The sequence below is a fragment of the Panthera tigris genome, chromosome A3 (assembly GCF_018350195.1).
Source record: "Panthera tigris isolate Pti1 chromosome A3, P.tigris_Pti1_mat1.1, whole genome shotgun sequence".
Taxonomy (NCBI): Eukaryota; Metazoa; Chordata; class Mammalia; order Carnivora; family Felidae; genus Panthera; species Panthera tigris.
The window spans coordinates 67,759,112-67,778,287 of record NC_056662.1 but is presented as its reverse complement, the minus strand read 5'-3'; the positions used below and the strand labels follow the sequence as shown (position 1 = coordinate 67,778,287).

The 19,176-nt window shown below is 39.6% G+C and overlaps 1 protein-coding gene across 3 annotated transcripts in view; it reads left to right on the top strand.

Annotated features, from left to right (window-relative positions):
* FSHR (follicle stimulating hormone receptor) overlaps positions 1-19,176 on the top strand; it is a 171,960-nt gene that overhangs the window by 74,560 nt on the left and 78,224 nt on the right. For 2 of the 3 annotated variants that reach the window (XM_007084696.2, XM_007084698.2), the window contains exon 2: positions 3,100-3,171. The exons of the other annotated variant lie outside the window; for it this stretch is intronic. In XM_007084696.2, the coding sequence (XP_007084758.1) occupies positions 3,100-3,171 (72 nt within the window). The remainder of the gene's footprint in view (positions 1-3,099; positions 3,172-19,176) is intronic. 3 annotated transcript variants of the gene reach the window in all.

The following is a 19,176-nucleotide window of genomic DNA, read 5'->3' as shown; positions in this document are numbered from 1 at the left end:
TTTACAAAGTTTGCTGATTATTTTTATTTGAAGATAATAGGTCTATTTCTGTTTTTATTTACAATAGTTTTTCTTTTGACTCCACAGTTTTAATTCAGAGGTATCTGGAAGTAGATTTATTTTTGTTTTCCTTCCTAGGACTTGAGGTTTCAAAATCTGAGATTTAGGTCTTTTATAAATTATGGAAATTTCCAGATGTTAATTCATTAAAAATTGCCTGTCTCTCATTTTCTGCCCCTTTTATTTTCTAGAATGCATGAGATAGTTAAATAGACAGCACAGAGAAATAAATCTTTACGTTTCATCTTCTATATCTCATCTCACACAACATCTTAGCATCAAAACACAAGTCCTTCACTACCAAGTCCAGAAACTGACCTCCTCCCTGAATAGTTTGGCTTCAATCTATCCTTTTAGAATTCTGTTTGCATTCACCACTCAGGGTTCCATCTGGTCTTCAGTTGCTTTACTTTGGGCCCCTGGGGATTTCTCATACTTTCTTAGAAGCACAACTATGCAATTAAAACAATATTTATTATGATTTATAGAAGACTTCTGGGCAATTTTAGTGAAAATATCTTCAAGTTATCTAGTTCATAACATTTCGGTAAATGGAAGTCAAGACTATGTCTTTAAAAAAAGGCTTTAATTATGTTAATAGGTTGGAAACATTTAAGCATAAGTGTTTGTAGAAAACTTGTATGCTACTAGGGTTGAATCAAAAAGCACTATCTAGTTGACTTAGTATTTGCTTTTTCAAGTTTGTTTTCATCATTCTTCTGTCTTGTGATAATAGGAACAAAAGAGTGATAGAAACAAAAGGGACTTGTCTATGTTACTTAAGACAAAATGAGTGCAAACCACAAGAGACTCTTAAATACTGAGAACAAACTAAGGGTTGATGGGAGGTGGAGGAGAGGGGAAAATGGTTGATGGGCATTGAGGAGGGCACCTGTTGGGATGAGCACTGGGTGTTGTATGGAAACCAACTTGACAATAAATTACATACAAAAAATGAATAAATACATGTAAAAATATTTTTTAAAAGATTAAATGAGTACCTTAACTTTGATTCTTTTCAGATGGGAGTTCTAGAAGTTGACAGTCTCCCAGGTACATAGTCCTTAATCTTAATTTAGATCTCTTTTTTATTTACATGGGTTTAGTATGACCTGATGGTTTTGAAGTCCAGGCTCAAATTCACCCACCTCTTCCAATCTTCCTTTTATGTATTTATGTACTTTAGGATCTTTCTCACTTCAATATTTGCATAACACTTATAGTTATTACATCAACTGTATCCCACAACTGTTTTCTGGTATTCCAACATTTCCGGCTTTACCTTTCCACATATATAAACTCCTCCAAAGCAAAAACGGCACTTAAGATTCTCTCTCATGCTTCCTCCCCATAGAGTTGGTGCACCTGACAGCCAAAGGCAAGTAAACAAAGTTAAAGTAAAATATCGTTTGCCGGGATAATTTCATCTGCAATAGGAGTTTCACTAACACCAATAAGTAATAAGAGAATGAAGTAATGCAGGTCTGCAAAACTATCCAACTCCTCAGTGCTTATTTCATTCCTGCTGAAACACCGCCTTGTGGAAGGAAGGATTCGGGGAGGAGTGGGGGGAAAGTACCTACTAATCAGTTACAAAGCAAGAGAAAGCCAGAGGAAGGAATAGTATTCTTGTCACAGAAATTCCAAAAGGGTCACTTATAATTCCACTCTCAAGCCTAGAACTCTCAGACTGATTAATAGCCATTCAAGAAAAAATGTGAGCACTTGCCACATACCAGACACTGTCTGAGGGCATTCAGTAGACAGTAGTAGACAAATCATACCAAAATTCCTGCCTTCACGGAGTCTGTATTCTAGTTATAGGCTAGAGATAAATACATATGTGAATACATAAATAAATAAATAAATATAGTGTACAAAATGTCAGAAGTGCTGTGAAGAAAACTCTGAGCAGGAAAGAGAGCCAGGGGCAAAGTAGGGGAGGTTGTCATTTTAAATAGGGTGGTTAGAAAAAGCATCACTAAACAAGTGACATTTGAGCAAACAGCAGACTGGAGGCGGCGGCCATGAGGATATCTGAGAGAGGAGCGCTCCGGGCAGAGAGAATTGCAAATGCAGAAACACAGGCAAGAAGGAACCTGGCATGTCCAAGAACTAGCAAGAGAGTACTGTGAAAAGAACAAGAGAAGCAAAGGGGAAAACTGTCAAAATGGAGAGTACAGTGTCTGTGGAAACGGAGAGCAGGGAAATCCATACATCACTGTATACAATGTGGGTTTTTTCCTGGAGGAGATGAGGAGCCACTGGAACAAACATTGTGGAAGAGGGAAACAAATATTTCAAGTAGAAGAAAATGGCAAAAAACTGAAGGTGGCTGACGTTGAGAGTAGAGTTTTTTTGATGAAGTAAATTATGGCATATTTGTATACTGATGGGCAGGACTCAGTAGAGAAAAAACATAGGTGAATAAAATGTACCCAAGAAAGGGGGAAATTACTGTTGTGGTTACCTCAACAAGAAGAGAGGAGACGAGATCTGATGTGGATTGGAGGCACTATTCTCAGCCAGGTCTAGAGTCCTGGTCACCCATGGTAACAGGAGGGAAGGCAGGGTATGGCTTCAGGTGCAGATGGCTTAGTGGCTACAAGCCATGTGAGAGCATGAAGTTCTCTTCTATTAGGTTCATCTTCTCTTTGGAATAGGAAGCAAGGTCAGCTAAGAATGGCAAGGGAAGAGGTTTTGGGGGTTGGACTAGAGAAAGAAAAGAGGCCTCACACAAGCTACGGGAGGGCAACATGGAGTACTGATGATGAAAGTGTTCATATTCCAGCTCTGCCATGTATCAGCCAAGTGACCCTGGGCAAATCTACAAACCTCATTAAACCTGTTCCCTCTTAATGCAAAATGGGCATCACTGCTTTGTGGGGAGGATGAAGAGAGATCATGTGAAAGCAATTGCAACTACTACTAAATGACAAGCACTTAGTATATGTTGGCTGTTGGCTGATACTACACATTAGGCAATTACTTATCAGTGAATGGATGGGTCGTGATATTTTATGTCTACTCTCTTTTCAGGAGGTTTGTCCTCACCAAACTTCGAGTCATCCCAAAAGGAGCATTCTTGGGATTTGGGGACCTGGAGAAAATGTATGTACCTAACAGTGCTTTGTGTGAGTGCCTCAAATAGGCTGTGGTCAGCAGCCTCACATCACATCCAGTGTGATGCTCTGTGCCTAGAAGCCAGAAAACTTTCTGCACCTCCTCCTATTTTATTTCCTAATAGTGAGGGACCTTTCAGAGTATGGCTAATGAAAAGAGCATAAGGTCAATCTAAGCAGTCCTCATTTTTTCTTCTACAAGGCATTGCTCCAAAGTACCTGTGAGTGGAATTTTTATAAACCAAACTGATTTTCTCTGCTGATACCTATTCTTTCTCAGGGATGTTGTCTATTATTTCTGAATAATTTTTAATTGACAACAGGGCCTAACATTTGTGTTCAAGATTCTCTAGACTTCTCTTTTCCAAGCCATGCTGACAAGTGGTAATTGATGTATCAACATTTACAAGCATCAGAAAAGTTTATAGCACTGAAGATTTCCTTTGAAAGGAGAAGACTCCTTTGCTAATGCAAACATTAACTCCTTACTGAGCTAGTTTAATGTAGGTGTATCCCCAATCAGGCTTTTCTCAAAATTAGGCACAGTATTAAAAAGCAGTATAAATTCTGCCATGTTTAAAGTAACCCACTCTTAATTTGAGAAACTTAACAGAAGACCTTGGGGGAAAAGGAGGGGAAAAATAGTTTCAAACAGAGAAGGAGGCAAACCCCAAGAGACTCTTAAATACAGAAACAAACTGCAGGTTGACGGGGGTGGCAGAGGAGAGGGGGAAATTGGTGATGGGCATTGAGGAGGGCACTTGTTGGGATGAGCACTGGATGCTGTATATAATCGATTAATCACGGGAATCTACTCATGAAGCCAAGAGCACACTGGATACACTCTATGTTAGCTAACTTGACAATAAATTATGTTTAAAAAAATTTTTAATAAAGTAACCCACTACTCCTTTGAAGGCTCTTGACCCCATCTCCCAGGTCTCTAGGGCCAGGAAAATGTGTTCTTCACCAGAGCAGCAGCCAGAACTCAGGACTTTAATACCAGTGAATACAGCAAAAGAAAGATGGATTACACAGAAAGGAATGATTTTTTCATCATAAGAAAGCAACCCCTCAGGTTACATGCTTTTCTCCTTCTTAAAGCCATTCAATTTTTCCTCTTGGTTCTTTCACCCCCATTTAAGAATACTTGCTGAGGTCTGAAGAAGAAAGAAATCCATTAATAAAGGAAACACAGAGCAGAGAGAGTGGGAATATGTCTCAGCAATTACACCACCTGCTTAGAGGAAGGTGCTCAGAATCCTGGGTTTGAGAGCTAGCTTTGATATAAACTTACTGTGCAATCTTGATTAAATCACTGTATCTCTTGGTATCTTGGTTTCCCTATCTGTGGGTTAAGTAAGGAGTTTTTCACAAAGGAGATGATGGCTCCTGTGAACTCTAATTCCTAAGTGTAAGGACCCCCAGTTGGATGACAGCCTGGTTTAAATCCTGCAATCTTGGGATGCCTGGATGGCTCAGTTGGTTAAGCGTCCAACTTCAGCTCAAGTCACCATCTCACAGTCCATGGGTTCTAGCCCTGTGTCGGGCTCTGTGCTGACAGCTCAGAGCCTGGAGGTGCTTCAGATTCCGTGTCTCCCTCTCTCTCTGCCCCTCCCCCACTCATGCTCTATCTTAAAAATAAACATTAAAAATGTTTTAAAATAAAACCTGCAGTCTTCAGGGTTTACCTTCTTGAGGATATTCAACACTCACAGGAATTGAGAGATAGGGCACTCAATGGAGCAGAGCTCACCGAGGAAAACAGGGAAGCAATAGAACTGGGGAGCTCTCTGCTCAAGGTATATTCCTACATGGGTTAGCTGTTGCCCTGCTTAGAACTGACATGTACTAGATGACTAGACTATTAGATACACCTCATCCCCAAGAAGCCCTATAATTGCATAGAAATTGTTCTAAAGACAGGAATATCAGATAACAAAAATAATCCACCTTAATCAAATTCAATCCAGCAGGTGTGACTGACCCTCATTGGGTGTTCAGCATCAGACAGGACATTCCAGTAGTGATATAAATCGTTAAGCTGAGCTGACACAGCAATAATCCCAGAGACAGGGCAGCTGGCTTAAAACCTCAACTTCCTCAAACCTCAAACACAGCTTGTGGATTTCGACCTCATGACTTTATTCATCAGCCTATACTGACACAGTGAGATGCCTAAAATAAAATTAAAGTGATCTCATTTTTTTCAACACTTTGTATGTCCTAAGACTTCAAAAACATTTCTTAGTAGAAGGCTTGTCACCAAACTGAACTCTGAACAGACTGTGCCCTTCAGTCTCTACGCTCCTTTCTTCCGTTGTCTCACCTATTCTTGGTCAGTGATGGCTTCTTATCTCCTTTCCCGATCTATCCCCAGTATTTCTATTCACCTGGTTTTTAGCCAGTTTCATGAACTTAGTAAGTATCAGCTTCCTCCTCAATATTTCCTTCTCCATGAATCATAATATCCCTTTCATTCATTCTGCACATGTAGCCAAGTTTCACCTTCTTTTGCTAAAAAGAAGGAGGGGAAAGCTTTCTGTATAAATCCTGCCTTCCTTCCCTGCTACCTTCCCCTCTTTCTGGTCACCCCCACGCTTGTGAAAGAACAGTCGCATTCACTACCCCCCTGCCCTTTCCTTTCACTCACTCTTTAGCCAGCCCTCTTGCTATTTGGCCACAAATTCTCTAACACCATGTTATCACTCTATGAGAGTTCCCAACAATGATGGACCTGCCAGATCTCTAGACTTCTACTTTGTCTTCCTAGCACTTATCTGTAGCTTTTGACGTCACTGACTATTCACACCCTTCTTTACAATACTCACCCCCCTTTTAATTTCAGTGACAACACACCCTCCTGTGTACTCTCCTAATGTCCCAGACTACTCCACTGACAGTTCTTTCCGTCTTTCTTATTCCTCGGCTGCCCTTCAAAAATTCAGATATTCCAGAGCTCCATTATTGGCCATTTTCTTTCTCATATTATACTCACAATCCCCAATCATTATTCATCAAATGATGTCTTACTATCAGGGCTCCAAAACCTTCTTCCATAACACCCATCTCTCTTTTGAAAGATAATTCTTGTTTGTTTGTTTTTTTAATTTTTTTAACGTTTTATTTATTTTTGAGACAGAGAGAGACAGAGCATGAACGGGGAGGGGCAGAGAGAGAGGGAGACACAGATTCAGAAGCAGGCTCCAGGCTCTGAGCCATCAGCCCAGAGCCCGACGCGGGGCTAGAACTCACGGACCGCGAGATCGTGACCTGAGCTGAAGTCGGACGCTTAACCGACTGAGCCACCCAGGCACCCCAGATAATTCTTGTTTTCAAATGGAAAGATTCCTAAACATCTATACCTCATTAAACTGCCAGTGCCTCAAATTTAATACATCCAAACTAGTTCATGATCTGTATCTTTAAATTTCTTATCTTCTCATATTGCCCAGTGAAGAACATTACCATCTGCCCAAACTCCCATGCAGGAAAATTCAGTATCCCTTGACTTTCTCTTAAACCCAGGTCCTTTTCCAGTCCTATTGACTCTTTCTCAAAAATATTCCTGGAAACCAGCCCTTCTCTCCCTCCAGCTATTATATCCAAAGTCTCATTAACACTTACATAGCCTGTTACATGAGGCTGCTATGCCCATCCCAGGTCTGATCTCCTCAGCTCCCTGCTGCCAGACCCACACTGCTCAAACTCTCTTACAGAAGAAACTGGAGGGACTCTCATTGCCATAGTCTTTAGTCTTAAGTGGCACAAAAATCAAAGCCCTTTCTATTTCCATCATATGCACTGTTTATCCCACATTTTTGCCAGGCAGGAACGTGTGCCATTTCCCATTTCATTACCAGACATCCCATTACTTACATAAAACAAGATAGCTGGTTCTTTGGATGGTGCCTGGCACATAGAGGGATCAAAAAGTTGTTGCAAGGAGGGGCACATGGGGGGTTCAGTCAGTTAAGCATTTGACTCTCTTGGTTTCAGCTCAGGTCATGATCTCACAGTTCGTAAGATTGAGCCCCACGTTGGGCTCTGTACTAACAGCAGGGAGCCTGCTTGGGATTCTCTCTCTCCCTCTCCCCCACTTGCACTCTCTCCAAATAAATAAACATTTTCTTAAAAAGTTGCTGGTGAATTAATTTAAAAAATGCACTTTCACACTGGTTTTATGTAGATGCTGTCCCTCTGCCTAAAATTTCACTCGAAATTTGAATAGAAATCCTGCTGATCCTCCAGTGTCCAGATTAAATGTTTACTCCTCTGTACAGCCTTCCCAGAATGCTCTCAGTACTTCCAAACCATAATCTTGTGTCCACCATACCAATAGCACTATTATCAGATTGTATTCAGAATTCACAGTTTTTCTAGATCTCTTGATTGATCTTTAAGGGCAAGGTCAGAGTGTAACTTTGTATTAAAGTACAACACCAAGTTCTGTTTTTATCTCCTTGCTATACCTCTCATCTGTCCACTTATCTCCTCCAACTATCATCAGCTTTCCCAAATGACTGCAAGAGTTTCCAAGTATGCTGCCCTGTCCTCCAGCATGCTCTGCACTCACCCTCATCCATTCTCTAAGTGGCAACCACAGTGATATTATCTAAATTCCCATCTAATTATGTCCACTTCCACATCTGTCCTGCCACATACACACACCATGCCTTACCATTGCTCTTCACATTTAAAAAGAAAAAAGATCTCTCACACTCTCTCCTTTTATCAGTTCATACAACGTACCATGTTATCTGCCTACCATGAACCTTGCTCGGTGCAGCTCGTTCCGACTAGAACATCTCTTCCATTTTGCACTCTTAATTTGGTCAGTTCCTACCCATCCTTCAGATTCCCATGTCAGAGTCACTCACCTAGAAAAGCCCTCCCTGACCTCTCCAATTAGGAAAAAACCATTACTATATACATTCTCCTACCACCACTAGACTCTTTGAGCTGACTTTCATTTTAGCAATTTTATACTTATTTTATGGGATAATTTAATTTCTAACTCCCCTACCGGACTGTCAAAGGACATGATTGTTTTATTCAGTACTGGATCCTTGGTGCCTTGCACAATAAATAACTGATAAATGCATGAATAAAAATGAAGAAATATAATAGTTGGGAAGACAAGATATCCCGATATCAAAATATTAAATAATATGAGTGATAGTGATAAATAATGTAGAAGTAGATAGGCATACAAACACTGGTTGAGAATCTACTATGATCTAGGCATTTATATAGTTACAGTTTAAAATGTAACTCAGGACAAAAATGCACAAGATAATATGTTCTAAGTAAGTGATACAACCATTGTATTTGTTAGGACACTTTCTACTGTGAGAGGCCAAAGAAAATAAACCTCAAATAGGCTTAAGGAAAGGAAGGAAATTTAATGGCTCATTTAACATGATGGTCAGAGAGGACGAATAGCTTTAGCAAACATTCTATTCAGGTTTCATGTCCTTAGGACTTAGCCTCCCTCTCTCAGGTCTCCCTTCCACTATATTAGCTTAGGTCCTTAGTCCCACCCTGGTGGCAACATGCCAGCAGCAATCCTGTTTGCACATTTCTTGGGTTCTATTCAGAAGGAAAAATTTGACCTTTTTTTTCTCAATCTCATAAAAGTCTTAAGGTTTGTATAATTCATTTAGATCACACAATCATTCTTGGACCAACCACTACAACTAAGGGAAAGGGAAAGCGATACTCAAACTGGCTGTGGCCTGGGTAATGGATTCCACTCTCAGATTTGAAAACACCCATCCCAACCACATGCACTTGGATTGGGTGAGGGAGAGTCACAAACAAAACCTGAGGCCACTGCTGGGAAAAAAAAAGGGGGGGGGGCGGAGACTAAGTGCTGGTGGCTACAAACAACTCACATGTTAAAATTAGTCCTGTTCTCAAACCCAAGAGAGGTTTCTGTGGCCTGGGTAGTTGAGGATTTGATAAGTTTGGTTCTTTCCCCTGCCTCCTGTTAGAATGACTTAAAGAATCTAGTCATTTTTCCCAACCCATGCTGATGATTCTTCTTTTATTAACCCAGCTTAACCTAGCCCCTCTGCTTTTATAAGGAGTCAAACAGATAAGGAGTCTTTCTGGTAGAAGGCAAGCTTCTCCCTGGAAATGAAATGATCATTCTTCACATTGTAGCTTTACTCAGCATCACTATCTCAAACCTTCCTACTCTTTGGGACTAGCTGGGGGAAAAGAAACCATTAAACTCTCTGCAATGTGAAGTGGCTTTGCAAAGTGCACTGTAAACTGTTTACATTGTCTTTAATTACTTCAGAGCCATATGTCAGCTTGGTATAAAGTGTGAAGATTACACTGAATAGGGTGGGGGGAGTAGGTGACAAGGTGGTGATTTATGGTAACCAGAAAAATTATGTATGGAAATGAGTGCAATTTAAAAACACATCTACGTGCTATTATAACACTGGAGGGGGAAGAAAAGCCAGTTTATAACAAAATTTCTTTGAAAATAGGAGCATGATGAATATGTAAATGAGACCAATCAACATCAGCTGAGATATGGTATATGCAGATGAGACGGCAATGAGCCAAAATGTGAAATAGCTCCCAAGCCGTAAATATGAACCATATAAAATTCATTTGAAATATTCATGATAACATAAGGACAAAAAATATAATCAAGTGATTTATTTACATTTAAAAATGAGAACGCTAGTCTAACACCCCAGCCTCCACCCCCAGATCACTGGGGAAAGAAAAGTTAACAGAGGGACTTCTAGAAGAAGAAATTTATTAAATGAGAACCAATGCAAGAACACTAAAAAAAGTTGAGGACCCTTCAAATTCTCAGTTCTTTACACTTACTCAAGCACAGATAAAAGGAAAGGAAACAAATCAGGTAATCAAAACTGTATTGCTAGAAATTTGGGCTCCAATCTGCTTTGCCTCCCTAAGCACCTGCTTGTTGGATAATGTAGGTCCATTACCTCCCCATCTTTCTATGTTTCCAAGTTAATAGGCAAAGGAGTCTTGAGTCTCACTTGCTGAAATAAAGCAAAAGGGGGTAGGCTGAAGATGCAACAGGCTGCTGATTAACAACTAGAGGCCAGTGTTGGAGCAATTAGATCCTTGAATGGGAAGAGAGGATATGAATCCTTGGGCATACAAAAGATAATGAGGCTCAGTGGTTCTCATCTCAGGCAGTGCTTTAGATGCCCTGGGTTTTTTTTTTTTTTTAAATAATCCACAGGACTATCATTTCTAGGGATTTTTCATCTGTCTGGGGTGGGGCCAAGCACTGGTCATGTTTTAATACCCTTTTGATGATTCTAATGCACATCCACTGTTGGAGCCCCTGAGGTGGATGATTATTTAGGCCTGAATCCCATTTGTAGGAAGAATATTCACAAATGTAGATAGTACGTGTATGTATGGTGTGGCTGGAGAACAAATAAAAGGAGGGTGGTAGGAGAATAGGTCAAAGAAGCAGCTGGGGTGAGATCATAGAGCACCTTAGAGATCATGGGGACAAGTCTGAGTGTCATAGTTAATCATGGGGATTAAATGGGTTATTTTGAACAACCAAGTGAATAATTTGATTTGCATTTGTTAAAGATCACTCACACACAGATTTTTGTTAGTATTTCATTAAGGATTTTTGTCTATATTTGTAGAGCTATTAGTCTAGATGGTATTGTCACGATGTGGAGCAACTAGAACTCTCATACACACCTGCCGAGGATGTAAAATGGTACAACCTCTTTGGAAAATAGTTTGGCGGTATCCTATAATGTATTTACCCAAGAGAAATGAAAACATATGTCTACCCAAAGACTTGTTGAAGAATGTTTGTAACAGATTTATTCATAATAGTTCAAAACCACAAACAACCCAGTACTCATCACCAGGCCAGAAGGTAAGCAAATTATGTTTTACCCATGTGACAGAATACTACCCCCAAATAAAAAGGAATAAACTGCTAATACAACAACATGAATGAATCTCAAAAGCATTATACCAAGTAAAAAAGCCAAACACAGAAAAATATACTCCATATAATTCTATTTAGATAAAACTCCTAAAAAAAAAAAAAATCTACTCTGGTGCCAAAAAGCAGATCAGTAGTTGCCTAGGGCCCAGTGTGATAACTGGAGAATGTCTTGGAAGGGGAACAAGGAACTTCCTAGGCTGACAGAGATATTCTATATCTTGATTGTGGTGGTTGTTAGAAAATACATCCATTTGTAAAATCTTTAACAGTTAAAATGAGTACATATTATTTGTCAAATTATACTTAAGTAAAGTTGATTTTTTAAAAACAATTAGTACCTATTTGGAGCCAGTTTTAAACACCACATCTCAGTTAATCTGCACTTTATAGACAGGGATCTAACATTCAGCAAGGTTAAGCAACTAACCAGCACCAGAGCTTCAGTGGTTAAGCTAGGATTGAATCCAAGGTAGTCTGGTCCTTTCTGCTACAAAAAGCTTCCTTTTTATTGGCATCCACCATTTTCCAGAATTACTCTACTAAAATAAAGGAGTGACCAACAGAAGGATTATGGCTGTGAAAGCTTCCTTCAGTATCATTTATAATTAGAAAAGAGGATTTCTATACCTAAGCACTTGGAACTTCCATAAACCAGAACCTAAAATCATTTTCTGGGGGAACAGTCCTAGAAAGGAGTAAACCTCTTCTTGCAACATTTTTTGCCTTCCACTTCCAGTGTGCCAACTCATTTCTGGGTAAAGCTCTTGCTGAGACTGGCCTAAATCCAAGGGTTTACAAACTGTGCTGCCTGTTAAGTTGCAAATTAACTTAGTCAGCAGTTGGGAAATGTACAATTAGGCCAATTAAGTTGTCATTATTGACCCAGGTCAAACATGAGTTAGTGTCTAGAAGGTGAAAGTCCTGGTCTCATCTCCTGTTCTCCATAAATATTCTGAAAGTATTTTTTTTTATTTATTGCTTCAACCAAGAATACAAGAAGCTGTTTTCTTCTCACATTTTGGGTTGATGTGGTTTTAGTGTTCCCATTAAGTCCCCTTATTTCAACTGTTTCTAGGTAAGTCCTTAAAATAAACTTTACAATATCTAATGGCTGCCCAGCTCAAAAAGAGAATAATTTATTAGCTTCACATTTATGTATTTAGGTTTTTACGCATTTTGGTTTTGTTTTGATTTCTTTTTAAGAAAAAATTTTTAATGTTTATTTTCATTTTTGAGAGAGAGAGAGAGAGAGTGAGTGAGAGTGAGAGCTAGCATCCGCTTGAGCAGGGAAGGGGGAGAGAGAGAGAGGGAGACACAGAATCCTAACTCCAAGATAGGGACCTGAGGCCAAGTGGGACACTTAACCAACTGAGCCACCCAGGCACCCTTGCTTTGATTTCTTTTTATGTGTTGGGGGGATGGAAGAGGGGTAGTGTAATAGGGGAGGCAGAATTCCTGAGATATAGTCATCTTATGGATTCCCCCAACACTGTATTCATTTTAACTCTCCCCATCTTAGTCCCTTTATGCTTTATTCATAAAGATAGTATAGGGATTCCTTGCTGGAAGGGATTACAAGTAAGGGAATACTGGAAGAATACAGGTGAAAGCCCCACTGTTTACTCTCCTTGGGCTGCTATAATAAAATACCAGACTGGGTGGCTTAAATAACATTTATATCTCACAGTTCTGGAAGCTAGAAGTCCAAGATCAAAGTACCAGTATGGACAGTTCTTGTGAGAACCCACTTCCTGGCTTATAGACAACTGCCTTCTCACTGTATCCCCACATGGCCAAGAGCACTGGTCTCTCTATCCCATTATAGGGGCACCAACCCCATCAGAAAAGCTCCACTCCCAAGACCTCATGCAATTTCTTCCCAAAGTCCCTACCTCCAAACACCACCACAGTGGTGTGGTTGGGGATACATTTGGGTTGGGGATGGAGAGAAAAAGACACAAACATTTAGTCCATAGCACCAACTGTGAACTAGCAAGCATATAGTAATAAAGATGTGTATTATAGATGCTCTTTTGCTTGGGAAGGCACAGATATGCTGTCATTTACATATTCCATCTCTAGGATCCTCCACCCACTTGACACTTCAGGACTTGTGGTCCTGGCAACCTCCACTTGGCAGCTTTCATTCAGCAACTAAGATTTCCAGGTACCAAGATTTGACAGAGGTTACTAAAACAAGGCTTCTCTGGCTTGCCATCAAATGTAATTTTCTTCTATTTTCTAATCAACAGCCAAGCAATATCATCTTCTCTATCTTTCAAGACTTCTGCTTCAGCCATGTTTGTCCTTCTGACCTTTCTTGACAAGCCAAGTTGTGGAGGGACTTTCAAATGTGTTATATTTGTCAGTGCTCACAGATATACCCGAAAATGAACAAGACTTTTTTTTTTCTCTCTGCCAGTAACTTAATGTTTGTCTCTACTTGGAGAAGATACAATTAAGGCAGCATAATACTCAAGTTAAAAATAGCCTCCTGGCTCTGCCCTGGAGACTCTTGGTAGGGTTTTTTTTTTAATAGAATGGTATTAAAATAAAAAGATGCAATCTAAATGTAAGCTTCAATCGATGCACAAACTACTTATTTTTATTTCCTCATTTAGCCCATGCCCATCACAACCACATCCATCTGGACTGTTTATGACTTAATAAGATGCTTTAAACAGTAAAAGACTCAAATAGAATATGGACCCACTTGCCTGCCCACCCCTTCTCCTCCCCTACCCCCCAGCAAATAAACTACCTGAATCTCACACTTCATAAACCTCTCCTTTGGTACTCGGCTCCACCCTGGCCAGATTACATAGAAATCAAATGATCAGAGATGTGTTTTTATAGTTCAGAGCATTCCAGAAGTTAAACAGGCAGAGAGAAAGAACATAAGAGGGAAAAAATGCCAGAGGAGCCTAAATGAATAAAGTGGAAGTTAACCACCCCAGTGGGTCTGAGATTCTGAGAGAGTCTGGGCAGAGAGATAGCAATTGTTGATGCCAAGTGTTTTATAAACATGTAATTTGCACTTGGATGTGAACGTGCTTTGAAAAGTTAAAAGTGCATACAAATGCAAGGTATGAATAACAAAGAGAGAACATTTGCTCTGCTTCCCATTCCTGGAGCTCAGCTCAACAACACAATGACTACTGATCTTGCCTTTCCCTCTTCTCATATTCTTTCAAAGCACCAAGCACAGGGCTGGGCACACTAGAAGGAAAACAGAAGGCAACATCTGTGAATTTGGCATCTCTAACTCTTGGATTCTTTCCCAGCCTTTCAGAACCTTTCCCCCAAATAAGATCTCAATTTTTTTTTTAATCTTTTTCTTTATTCTTCTTCTTCAGTAAAGATAACAGCATCTGAAGAAAGTACTGCCAGTAAAATTCTAAGGAGTTAATGAATAGGATTCTCCAAGACAATTTGCCTTTTTGAAAAGACATGAAGTAGGTAATACCTATTTCAGAGGATTGAATCGTTAATGGTGAGATTTTAGTCAATGTGGCACATGTGCTTATGGAGATTTGCTTTAATACATGAAAAATTTATCTAAAGTGGCTTACCTGTTTGGACTGCAAAGTCCATGTGTACATGAACTGAAATTTGAAAGAAGGATGAATTTCCTGTATCAGACTGACATTAATGCTTTCAAGATTCCGTCTACTGAGGACAGGCTCCCTCACTGACCGACCAGATGGAGAACTTAAACTGTTTTTCTTTTCCTTTAGGGAATGTTAAAAATTGAGGTGCCAGTCTTCATGTATTTGTTTCAAGTATGCTCTCTTATACCTTCCTTTATATTGTCTTCCCTACTTCTCTTCATATGTACATCTAACTTCTCAGTCCAACCAAGTCAGATACTTAATATGGCACTTTTCATTTAGTAAAGCAGACATTTGGTTTGGGGAAAAAGGGATGGTGGCTTACTGTAGCACCAAGTTCCATAAGCCAAAAATCCTGGATAGAGAAAAAGTTCCAAACTAACTTCAAGGAGATGAGACCAAATCAGAGATCAGTGGTTGGACATTTTTAAAGGGAAGAGATTAATAGACTTCAGTCAAGTACTCAAAACATTTTCAGGCTGATGGATGACACCAGCTAATCCATCAAGTGATTTATCAGGATTCAGACTAAATGATTGTGAATTCCATCACTCCCTAAACACCTGTGAGGATGAGGCTTGTAGAGCTAATGAGCTTCCTCAATCTGGGACACCTACATCTGACTAGTATATGTGCTGTTGTGTTTGTGTTTATTCTGTTCTATTTATGAGCAACTCAGAGAAACCAAGCAAACTCAGAGAAGCATAATACATCCATCAGTCAATAATTCCACAAATTCTTCTTGAGCAACAATATATTTGTTAATTAGATGAGGGAGTGATTTGATGAAGCTTATTGGCTTCGCTACTAGATGTTCTGTGCAATCAAGATGAAGATACACAGTCCCTGCTCTCAAGGAGTTCCCATAGTGCTCAACAACAATACTGTCATTTGTTGAGTCATTATTTTACCATAAATTTAAATAAGCATTTTACATACATTATCTTATATATTTATCATCTTAGTTTTACAGTAAGGATATTGAAGCCAAGAAGTGATGAGACTTGCCCAACATCACACATCTAACAACTTGTAGAGCTGTGATTTGAACCCAGGCATTCTGACTCCAATGCTCACAGAGTAATCTATTCTTCTGTAATATCTATGAATCCAACAAGGGTACCCCAGATTATACATGATACAGGATCATAATCTTTCTAAGGGAGAAGAGCAGGACATACACAAATTCACAGAGTTCTTATTTATTTAATTGTAATAGTAACAGTAGTTTGAATATCTTTGCAGTTGTTACCTATTTTATAATTTCAAAATGCCTCATCTATATATTAGCTCATTTAATCTCCCATACCAACCCTTCAGTGGCAACTGGGGCAAGTATTTGAGCCCATATCACAGGAGAGAACATAAAGTTCAGAGAAGTTTGGTGACTGGCCTAAGATCAACAGCAACAAAGTGATGGAGGGGAGATTCCTCCCATGCCACATTACATGCATTTTCTCCACATAACGCTTTACTTTTTGCAATGCTGCCTCTCCTTTACTACATCTAGGGTGCCTGGATGGCTCAGTTGGTTAAGCATATGACTCTTGATTTTGGCTTAGGTCATGATCTCATGGTTCAGGAGTTCAAGCCTCATATCAGGTTCTATGATGACAATGAGGAGCCTGCTTGGGATTCTCGGTCTCTGTCGCTCTCTGCCCCTCCCCCACTCACTCGATATCTCTCTCTCAAAAATAAATAAAAAATAAACGTTAAAAAAAAGAGAGAAATTATATCTTGAGAGCCTTATGGTCACTTCAATACAGGTCAGTAAGAATGTCCAAGTCAGAAGAAAAAAGTAACATTTTATTTCTCCAAATACATAACCTTCATATGCAGGTGTTTCTGCTCAGTGTTTTCATGCTTCCCACTCAGTCCTGAGCACTTGGCAGTGGTAAAGAAGGATGCCCTAGAAGTGGACAGATATTTGATCCAAGTAGTAAAAACCCAAGTGCAAAACTGGCCTTTTCCATGCCAAAGAATCAATGTGTTATTAAAAACTGGCCCAAGCTATCTCATCAAAACATTATTTTTAATGGCAATTTTTCTAAGTCAACACCATTTATAGACTTGTTTTCTTCCTGGTTTTGTGTATTTCTCTCTGCCTCTCCTTGGAATTAACATTCTAGTAACATATAGACTCAACCATAACTTCTTAGCTAAGATAAAGGATTTTATCTCCGCAAGAGAGAATTTTTCTTTTAATTAAATGTAATGAGCATTTCATGAGCCCCTGCTAAGTGTCTCCTACACCACAGCATCTCAGATATTAATGTGCACAAATCACTTGGGGATCTAACATGAAGAGTCTGACTAACGTGGTCTGGGTAGAACCTGAGATTCTGCAGTGCTAACCAGCTCCCAGATGAGGCCAACACTGATGGTTCATGTTCCATATGGAGTAACAAGATCTAAACAATGTACTAGTCCTGGGTAAGGAACTGTATGGTGGAAGATCCAAGAGAAGTGGGCCACAGTAATATGCTCCATTGTAGTTGTTGATAAAATGACATGGCACAATTAGAGAAAAGCAGAGAACTACATAAACATGTGCTCCATTGCTATAACCAAATCATAGATAATGGGACAGTTTTCCTACTCTTTTGTCATTTTTAGATCACATATAACAGTTAAATTGGTACTCAGTTTTTAGTATAACTAATCACTTATCTAAGTATTGTCAGTTTCTTTGTTGGTGATCTGCAAACATTGTAGTTGGAGAATGAAAAATGCAATTCTCATACAACTATTCAGGAGTAAACCCATTCATTGTATCATTCATGTGGGCAAACAGCCTGAGCACTCCTTCTTGTCACAGGAAATTTGCATTTCAGGCAAAAAGTAAGGGACTAAAAATAGATATTTATGGCCTGGTAGTATCAGGTGGGCAAAGGTCAGAGGGAAGGTGCAGGTCAAGGTAGCACAGAAGGTTTCAACCAGAACAAACACAGCCAGAGTTGTGAGTTGAGGTGGATTGGGGAAAGGAGATGGAGGAAAGCAGTGAGAATGTTGGAAAGAAACAAAGAAGGCTTCTTTTCTCCTTTCCCTTTCCAGCTAAGACCCAGAAATATTCCTGGTACACCCAATGGAGCTCACAGGAAACCTAGAGTAGAATGAAAGCTATGCTGGTCTGCCTGAGTTTTAAGGAAGGAATTCTGCAGAGCTAATCACTGGACTGAGATTGCCATTTAATGCCCTTCCTCCATAAGCCATTCATCAAGTTTATAGCAGCAACAAGAGTTCATTACCATGTTCCTGTTTTGCACATTCTTGAACAAGGTTATGCCTCCAATTTTAAGTGTGGTGTATAAAAGAAATGAGGGAAGGTGGGAGGGTGAGAGGTTTCTTGGAGTGAACAGTAATAAACAGAATAGGTGCTCCTCACCAACTGGAAATGAGAATCTCCCCCACCTGCTTATGACTTTGTATAATCAGAAAGAACAACACATCACAAATTCTCCAATTCATTCTTATTAGAAGTTCCTAGCCCCCTTTTATCAGTCTATCTATCCATTCATCTTTCAGTCAATCTTCCATATTAGGACTTGAAAGAACAGATAGGATTTCATTCTAACCCTTAAGAAGTTTGTGATATATAGAAATAAGAGGAATTCATGTGAAACAGAAGACACAAATCAGAACATACGTAGCCTCTAATGTTGCTGTCCAGACCTTGGATGCTGAAAGCAATTCAAATTGGTGGGGGTTAGATCATTGTATTCCAGAGAAGCCTGGGAAGCTGTCATGGAGACAGTAGGATTTCCATAATCAAAGGCAAGAGGGGAAAATGTTCTGAGTGGCAGATACAAATGAAACAGATTAAAACCATTCTGGGTACCTGAGGTCTCCCTAAAGAAGTCTGAAGGCTTCTACAGCCCCTGTCCTTTGATCCTATTATACACAATGGGCTCCTACTGACCTCTCAAAGTTCCAGTAGAAGAAAAGAAACTCCATACACTGGGGTAACTTCACCTGAATTCACCAGGATATTTACTCCTTTGATATCCCATTCATGATTCTGTACCCAAGATGCTAGGAGCTCATCTATCAATGTCCTAATAGTGTAATGATCTGTGTGCAATATATGGACTCAAATTACATTTAAAACTGCTAAGTGCCACTGATGTGGAGTAGCCATTGTCAGTTCTCCACAAAGTAGATGTCCCAAAGGAAATGGGAAATTTATACATATTCTCTCATCTCACCCCAATTATATAGTCAAATTAGGGCACACATAAAATTCACTTCAGGGCCTTAATTGTCCAATTTCTCCATTTTCATAGAGTGCATTCGCTGACTAAATAATAAACATATGCCACTACCACATCCCGGTCAGAAGCACAGGTAGGAGAAGTGGCAAACACACATGGGATAGATTGGTACAACCCAGTCTTCTAGCTTC